This window comes from Poecilia latipinna, unplaced genomic scaffold, assembly GCF_001443285.1.
Source record: "Poecilia latipinna isolate Pla-1442-1.1 unplaced genomic scaffold, P_latipinna-1.0 Scaffold2520, whole genome shotgun sequence".
NCBI classification, from domain to species: Eukaryota; Metazoa; Chordata; class Actinopteri; order Cyprinodontiformes; family Poeciliidae; genus Poecilia; species Poecilia latipinna.
Window position 1 is genome coordinate 61,792 of NW_015115136.1, and position 9,206 is coordinate 70,997.

The 9,206-nt window shown below is 46.7% G+C and overlaps 1 protein-coding gene and 1 long non-coding RNA gene across 7 annotated transcripts in view; one reads left to right on the plus strand and one right to left on the minus strand.

Annotated features, from left to right (window-relative positions):
* Window positions 1-21: 21 nt before the first annotated feature.
* Window positions 22-7,822, minus strand: LOC106938151 (delta-like protein C; the record flags this gene model as incomplete). The annotated part of the gene is made up of 3 exons (XM_015020034.1): window positions 22-847; window positions 6,800-6,914; window positions 7,089-7,822. Coding segments are annotated over 3 exons (855 nt in total), but the record flags the coding sequence as incomplete, so codon positions are not given.
* A 1,150-nt stretch (window positions 7,823-8,972) lies between these two features.
* Window positions 8,973-9,206, plus strand: part of LOC106938152 (uncharacterized) — a 4,489-nt gene continuing 4,255 nt past the window's right edge. For 2 of the 6 annotated variants that reach the window (XR_001422547.1, XR_001422546.1), the window contains exon 1: window positions 8,981-9,191. This is a non-coding gene — a long non-coding RNA (uncharacterized LOC106938152). Of the gene's footprint in view, window positions 9,192-9,206 lie in introns of all 6 variants that reach the window. The other 4 variants (XR_001422544.1, XR_001422545.1, XR_001422549.1 and 1 more) reach the window with 4 other exon arrangements.

Below are 9,206 nucleotides of genomic sequence, written 5' to 3' on the forward strand. Positions count from 1 at the left end.
CGACAGAGTTTTCTGGTTTGGACGATGACTTGAGAGTTTTCTGGTTTGGACGATGACTTGAGAGTTTTCTGGTTTTCTATGGTGACTTGAGAGTTTTCTGGTTTTCTATGGTGACTTGAGAGTTTTCAGGTTTGGACGATGACTTGAGAGTTTTCTGGTTTTCTATGGTGACTTGAGAGTTTTCTGGTTTGGACGATGACAGAGTTTTCTGGTTTGGACGATGACTTGAGAGTTTTCTGGTTTTCTACGGTGACTTGACAGTTTTCTGGTTTTCTACGGTGACTTGACAGTTTTCTGGTTTTCTACGGTGACAGAGTTTTATGGTTTTCTACGGTGACAGAGTTTTCTGGTTTTCTACGGTGACAGAGTAGGCGCTGGGTTTTCTCAACAGGCCGCTGCATCATGATTGATTCCATTAGAAAGCAATGAGACAAAATGGTCAGAAAAATATTCAGAGTCATTAAAATATCTGCAGCTTTTAGACACAAAGTCCAGATGGTTCAAGGAAAGTTTCAGTTCCTGCAAAATCAGGCAGAGGATTTTTGATCGTTCTTGTCAAACAGCATTTTCTGATTGAAGGACAATTCATATTCTTGTTCATATATGAAAAGCAAAGAAAGTTGGATGGGGATTTAAAAGTATACAAAGATAAATGGTGTGTGTCTTTCATCCCAACATTGTCACTATTGAAGCAGAATGAGTCCTTGTGGTGTTTGCTTGTTTCCATTGAGCAGCAGCAATAAATATTAAATAAAATGTGTGTGTAGAATAGATCCTCTGGCTGTTCTGTCCAGGACAGAAACGTTTCAGGCTCCTCCGCTGGTGGTCTGAAAACTCAGGGCTATACCTGAGAACAAGACAAAGAAACAGCAGTTAGTCATCAGCATACAGGATGGCCTTTTCATCCTCAAATCTAAAAAACAGACGTAAACTGGGGATTTGGAGCCGATAACGGGCAGATTAGAATAACGCACATTTAAAGAACCAAACTAAAGTTAGAACAAGTTGAATAAGTGAAGAAAACGAGCCTGTTGTGAACGGCTTCTGGACCTAACGCCTCTGCAATCTGCAGCTTCCTGTTTGTCTAACAATTGGATTTTCCAGTAAAAACAAGGGTCAAAAGGTTATGGGATCTGACATTCATTAAAGAAACATTTTAATAGAAGGTTTAGTGAGGATGGCTGGGACTAGTTCCTGGAACTGAGCAATGTGGCCGCACCTTTGAGCAGCAGAAAGAGAGAAAACCTTTAAAGCCTGTGTAACTCTGTTAAAAACAAAGAAAACACGTTCGACGATTAACAAACATAACCTATGATGAAGTGTCGGGATAAATATTTTAAAGACTTTTAGAGCTTTGATTTTACATGAAACAAGGAAACAGCAAACAGGTTTTGTTTAGTGCTTTAGCTTCTTCGCTAACTTTGCAGACGTTTAGCACACTTAGCTTCCCCCGAGATAATTCAACAGATAAACTCTAAAGCACTAATTTACTCGGCTGTTTTCAGTTGAATGAAGTTGATTATCTGTGTTTAAGTTTTGCTTATTGTCTTATGAATTCTTCAAGTAGTTAGACATTTACTCTGTACCCAGAATGCATTGCTGTTCTACAGTAAGCAGTTAAAAATCTACTGATGTCCTCCATGCTTTCTGGCCAAAAGTCAATGAGGCTAAATTAGCAACAAAGAAATTTAGCAGCTATGAAGCTGAAGCTGTGGGTGAAAGGTCAGCAGCCTGAAGCGAAACCGTCCAGGAAGGTTTGACTGTTGGATGATGTGCCATGCTATATCAACATGATGGAAATGAGTGCTTTAGCATTAGCTTTCACTAAGCTATGTTGGTATAATGGTTTAGCATTAGCAGATAAAATGTTTATGATTAGCACTTTAGGCTTAAAATTTGGTTCGCAGGTTTGAATTTACTGTTTTTCTCCTAACATGTAAAGTTTTGCATGAAATGGAGAGAATTTAACAGAGAGCTATCGCTAACGTCCAGCCAGCAGCTGCATGTCAGGCTCTCATCTGAACTGCTGTAGGAACGGACGGTGAAGGATCACTGAGTTTCTGGAAGAATTAAGATGCAATATAATGATTACTAGATTCTGGATCAAATAAATCATGAAAATCCACCAGAAGTGGCATTTATGCTGACGACGCGCAGATCGAAACACCTGAAAGGAAAAAACAGAGGCCGGTCATGAAAAACAGATTTCAGGTTTCCCAACGGTGGCAGCATCATGCTGGAACTCAATCTGCAGACAAACTAAATATTCTGATGTTAAACATCGTATTTAATTATTAACATGTTTAATTTGAGGATACCTTATGCTAATCTAAATTAATGTGGCATCCTAGAAGGTTTAGTTGAATATTAAGTCAATTTACATCAAGGAAAAAATAGAAACTAGAAAAGAACCCAAGAGGTTCTGCACATTTCCTGAAAGCTGCTGGTGGCATCGATGGGTCGGGTCGGATCCAGGAGCGGTTCCTCCGGTAACAGGATAATCATAAAGAATTTAGCAGAACCAAAGTGAGGTTAACTGGGAGTCGAAGCGGGTTTGTTATGGCGTCCAGAGCAAAGCTTTGCGAGTTAGAAAACATCAGACTCTACGCCGATGACGGTCTCGTCTTCAACCCAAAGAGTCTGAAGAGTTTCCACAGTCAGTTGGACATTATGGGAACAAAACCAGGAACAGAAACACAGAAGGTAATGAGAGACGGGGAAGACACGCAGCAAATGTCGCCAGGCTGGGAATCGAACCTGCGACCACCGCCACGAGGACTGAGGCCTCCATACATGGGTCTCACTTGTTCCTGGTTTTGTTGTGGCCACTCACAGATGTTGGGTCGGACGGTTTTCATTTGTTCATCAGCAGCGGAGCGGACGGACACAGAAAGGAACAGGCAGCATGCAGGTGGACTGGAAAGCAAAGTTTAAACACTTACCTGCTGTCTAATCAGTTCAGTAACATAATCAAGCTGTTCTTCTAACAACCTATAAATGTTCTGACACATATCAGCAGAGCCATCAGGAGGAAACCCCAAATATCCACATATGTATAGATATTTGAGTCTTAGATCTGTTAAATCAACTGTACTGACAGAAACCGGATCGTTTCCTTCCAGCTGCTACCCAGAATCCCCTGGAAGGAAATGTTTTTATTTCATAAGGATTGTTAGTTCATGGAACTATGACATAAAATGTTCAGTAAATTAAAGGTGATTTATTTAAACTACACATGAAATTTTATTGCTTTGTTATTATCTGTATTATTCATGAAAAAGATGTTCAGGTAAGAATTACAGCAAAATCCCTACAGACTGAGCATCCTGATGCTAATGCTAATGCTAACAGTTTCATTAATATTCAACAAGCTGAACCGAGAAACCACATGATGTCATCACATGAATACATTTGACTTTTTATCTGCAGTGGAAAGTTTTGAAATCAGGGAACATTTTTCAAAGTGAAGAGACCAAAAGAAGAACTCAGACGGTTCATCTGACCTCTGACCTCCTCACATATTTTAGCCATAAAGATGAGATGCATCAGTAAGTCGTATTCATCGCCTGGCCTGCCTGACCAACAGGAAGTGACTCCATATATGGATGACGGCATGAGAGTCGACTGACTTTGGACACAAACTGTTTCCCTGACTGGCTGATTGTCAGATCCATCGGTGGTCCAACTCATCAGAACCAAGGACGGGTTCTGATGAGCGTTCAGCCTTTTTTCAGGTGAAGTAATGAAGACAGATTTCTGCTGGTCCGTCTGCAACTGGATGAATTTTCATTTCTATGGTTTAATTTTCGCTGAACTCGAGTTCAAGCTGCAGATGTTGCAGCAGGAATTTTAAGTGGCTCCTTTCGTTTTTCTGTCCGTTGCTTCGAACCGCCGACCGGGTTTGGCGCTGAAGACGAAACATGATCAGTTTTCAGAAACTTTCCACCGTGTGGCGCTCATGGAAGACAAACATCCAGAGCTGCAGGCCTGAGCACAGCTGCAGAGCGAGGCTGCAAAAAATAAAATCCTTTAAATACGGAGAAGGTCATCTGCCGACTGACCGGAAACGCAAGAACGACTCCTGGGAGAGCTGTGGGCTGAACCGGGCCGGCCGGGCCGCAGGAACATCAGGGTTCTGAACCGGGCCATCTGGAGGTGGATCGGATCCCCTACGGCGTCTGTAACGATGTTACTTTGAGACATCTGACGCTCGTTTCCACTGAACGGTGCAGCAGGTCGCTGTGGTTCTGTTCGGTCCGCATTCAGGCGGGGTTAAACCCAAACCTAAACCCAGGTGTCGGATTCCTCCGCTGCTGCGCCTCCTGCTGGCTCAAAGCAGTGACGTTTCTTCGTCCCCAGCACTGGGCCGGGTTCTGTGATGCTCTGCCCCAACCGGACCTGCAGCCGGACTGAGCCGACCCACTCACTGGAGCCCAGACATAAGCTAACTAGCAGATCTCCTGCCCAGCAGGAGCAGAAAACGGGTCTCATGATCATCACTCTGTCAGTTAATCGGACCTGCTGAAGAACCGTCATCCGTTTGACTCCAGCAGAGACAAAATGTGACGACCTGCCGAACGAGTTCAGACTCAGATGCAGTCAGAAATAAACCAAAGAAACTCATCCAGATCTTTAACCTGTCATTCACAATGCCAGGGGTGTCAAACTCCAGTCCTCTGCTGTCCTGCAGTGTTTAGATGTGCCACAGGTAAAAAACAGTGGAATGAAATGGCTTAATTACCTCCTCCCTGTGTAGATCGGTTCTCCTGAGCCTTGCTAATGACCTAATTATTCTTTTCAGGTGTGGTGCAGCAGAGGCACATCTAAAAGTTGCAGGACAGAGGCCCTTGAGGACTGGAGTTTGACACCCGTGAATGACAGGTTAAGCTCTGTGATGCTGTGAGTCGCATTATATTTACAATAAATAACCATCAACCATCTCTGGGGCTTTTATTGTAAAGGCAGGTTTGTTCCTGTACTCAGAATCAGAATAAACTTTATTCAGGATGTTTTGCACACAAGACATTTAACTTCTGATCCACTTGTCTCTTAAAAACACAACAGCAAGGCACCTCGGCTGCCATCTTGGATTCTTCCTGCAAGACCCGACAGGCCAGAGTCCAGATGTGGCCAAACGCCACCAAGACAGAAACAGCTTTTAATCTCCAGGATTATCATTCCTGGGAATTTTAACTGGGAGAATCTGTCCAGTGAAGTGTCCCACTGAGACACCGTGTCCCACTGAGACGCCGTGTCTAGATGGATTCTGTCCCTCATGCAGCTCTGATCATTAGTCGTGTTTAAGTCGATGATTTTTATGCACGTTTTGAGGCTCTGCGTTAGAAACTGTTGATGGAAGCAAACCTTTCTGAAACTGAGGAGGACCAGTGGACAGAGGACCAGTGGACAGAGGACCAAACGAGCCTCAGCAGGCTGACTGTTCAATCTTTCCCTGAAGCACAGAGACGACCTTCATCACCTCCTTCCAACCTGCAGCCAGTCTGGACTGATGCAGATCTACAGGATCCTCTGAGGCTGCAGCTGCAACCACAGATCAACTTGATCTAATCGAAGTAACTGATCACTGCGACATCAGGAATCAGGACGTTTGTCTAAAAACAAAAACGATTTTCACATAAAACAACAAAAATTTATGGTTCACTTCACAGAACACAGAGGAGACCTGCAGGACTGGGGACCGGCCCCATGGAGCCGGGCCCCATGGAGCCGGGCCCCATGGAGCCGGGCCCCATAGAACCAGGCCTTATAGAACCGGGCCCCATGGAGCCGGGCCCCATAGAACCAGGCCCTATAGAACTGGGCCCCATGGAGCCGGGCCCCATAGAACCAGGCCCTATAGAACCGGGCCCCATGGAGCTGGGCCCCATAGAACCAGGCCCCATGGAGCCGGGCTCCATGGAGCTGGGCCCCATAGAACCGGGCCCCATGGAGTCGGGCCCCATAGAACCGGGCCCCATACAACCGGGCCCCATAGAACCAGGCCCCATAGAACCGGGCCCCATGGAGTCGGGCCCCATAGAACCGAGCCGCTCTGTGCGGTTGCCTGCAGGAGCCCAACCCCAGACTGACTGGTGACCCTGAATCCTGACCTTTTCACCTTCGTTCTGCTGGTTCCAAACCTCCAACACATTCACCCACTCCCAGACAACTGGACCACCAGAACCCCTGGCGCTGCGCCCTTTGACCCTTTGACCCTCTGCTGGCACTAAAGACCTCAGGAACACGCTAACAGCCTGTTGCAGCGTCAGAAGACCAGGAAACCTGCAGCGTTTGCTCTGCATCAGTCTGGCCTGGGTTCAGGTCGCTCCTGCTTCGTCCCGGTCCCAACAGAACCTCCCAGACTTAAATGACAGGCCTGCTGCCCGAAGTCTGGGCAGCCGGAATGGAAGCACCTGAAGGAGATCAGCAGATCATCCCATTGGGTCCGGATCTCTTCCCGGACCGGACCAGGACCCAGACGTTCCTGCCGTCTCTCTAGTGAAAACCGAACAGCCAGAGGACTCAGACACTCTGAGCTGTTTGATGCGCTCAGACATCAAACAGCTTTCCTTTCTTTTATTCTTTCTAATAAAAGGTGAACGCACAAACATTTTCCCTTCAACTGTGTATTTTATTGCCTCTAATGTTTTTATCTCTAAACATTATGTCTGAGTGGTTGAAAACTCAAATTCCCGTCTTGTGCCAGAATCTTGGCCAATAAACTGATTCTGAGTTTCAGGGTTCAAACCTGCTTCCTTCCAGCTGCTGATTGGACGATAAACTCCTGTTAGAGCCTCACCTCTGTGGCGAACACACGCTGCTCCATGGGCTCCGGGACGATGAACACCGGCTGATACAGACTGTCCTTCACAAAACTGAGAGGAGGGACGACGATGGAGGAGTCATGTTTCTGACTGTTTGAGAAGAGACAGAGGTTTGGTTCAGGAACGGAGCTTCACAGACACGCTCAGTGAGACGCTCGGCACACCAGATAGGAAACATGATTCTACTTGCCTTCCAGAACACAAACATGGAGCTGAGAGAGAACAGGAAGCACAAAGAAAACCATCACACTGTCAAAGCCTTACGGGTCAAACTTGTTCTTCTCCAGGCGCTGCTCCTCTTTGGCCAGGTTACAGTCGGCCATTTTGTTTTTGATCATGGACCCCTTGTCGCTGCTCTTCTCCGCCAGCGCTGCGTCCTTGTTGGACACTTTATGTGGACCTCCAGGAAGAAGAAAGGCCTCCTTCTCCTTCAGGCTGCACACCGGCGCCCCCACCAGGCTCCCGTTGTTGGGGACGCCTCCGCCGATCACAGCGCTGCGGTTGTTCACCGTCTCCAGGTCATTCTTGACGGACCTGGACATGGCTGCCAGCTTCCTGCCCCGGCGCAGCTGACGCAGGATGTGGATGGAGGCGCACACCAGGAGCGACAGAGTGACCAGGCCGAGTGCGATGGCGGCAATCAGCGCCGGAGATCTTGGAGAGGGAATGCTGAGGGAGTACTCACAGCGAGCGCCCATGAAGCCCGGTGGACACTGGCACACGGGGCCGGAGAAGTGGGTGTAACACATTCCCCCGTTGCTGCAGGGGAAGTAGTCGCAGGGACTGCTGCGCACCGAGCAGTCCTTTCCAGAGAAGCCCAGGGTGCACGAGCAGCTGAAGTCATTGATGCCATCCAGGCACGTGCCGGCGTTGCGGCAGGGGTTGCCGGCACAGTCGTCGATGTTGGTCTCGCAGAGAGTCCCGGTGAAGCCCGAGCGACACTGGCACACGACCCGGCTGCCGAGGTCCAGACACTGTGCACCTGCAGAGGAGAGGAGACGGGGTCAGCTACAGACACCTGGAGTCAAGATATGCTGACGTCAATGCGACGTAATCAGAGACGCCTGTTCAGCTCCCAGCAAACACTCAACAAGCTAAGAGCTACCAGCTAGCTGTGGGAGGAGCCCAGAACACATGAACTACGGACAACATCCGCCTCCAGGCAGGACGTGAACCAGCAACGCAACGGCGCCAGCAACTCTCACCACGTTGCCTTGTGCACAAAATGCATGATGCAGGAATCAACCTGTAGGGGGGGCAACTGAGGAAAAAGAGAAAACTGCTGCACAACTACGTGGGATAAAAATTTTATTTTGACATAATTTCTTTAACATATTCCAAACATAAAGATCGGAGTTATGAAATATTTAGATCAGCTTACAGGCAGCTGGGTCATTGATTCTCATCTCCCTTCTCTTCTCCTTCTGGGATTTCTCCCATTCAGATCAATTTCTCCAGCAGAATGAGCCAATCAGTGAACAGAAGAAGTTGTTTTGGATTTCAATAAATTTCAGTGGAAAAGAAGTCCAAACATTGAGAAATTAAACAGGAATGTTTAAGACATTTTATTGCCAGCAAAGATGTTTGACTCGGCTCTTCTCTGGTTGTAGTGGAAGGATGGTTGTTTACAGCACAAGCAACTTCCTGTTAGCTTCATAGTGATGAAGCTAGCTGCAAAACGTCACCGCCAAACTTTCGCGAAAGGGTAAGATCTGATCCAGTCGTTTAAAAATGTTAAAGTTTTTCTGTAGTTGAGGGCCCAGATGGTCTGGGGGAAGCAGAGAGCAGAACAAGGAGCTGGTTTTTACCAGGCTAGCTTACATGTTGATTTATATTTGTATAGAACATTTCACCAACAAGGCATTTCAAAGAACTTTACATCATAAAAACACAAAGTCATGCAACACAGAATCAACAATTGAAACATTACATTAAGTCAAGTGCTATCGATAAGTTCTTAATCGATTATGTTTCCATAGCAACTCTAACCAGCTGGTTTCAGTCTGGGTTTGAAGGAACTCAGGATTTCAGCTGTTTTTCAGTTTTCTGTAAGTTTGTTCCAGATCTGTGGTGCATAGAAGCTGAAAGCTACTTCTCCATGTCTGGTTCTGGTTCTGATACAGAACCAGAACCAGAACCAGCAGGTTGATCCAGCAGCAGATCTTTAATCCGTTCAATGATTTATAAACTAGCAGCAGATTAAAGTCTCTAAGTGAAAGAATGTAGAACCAGGTGGTGTAGAACCAGGTGGTGTAGATCTAGGTGGTGTAGAACCAGGTGGTGTAGAACCAGGTGGAGTAGAACCAGGTGGAGTAGAACCAGGTGGAGTAGAACCAGGTGGAGTAGAACCAGGTGGTATAGATCTAGGTGGTGTAGAACCAG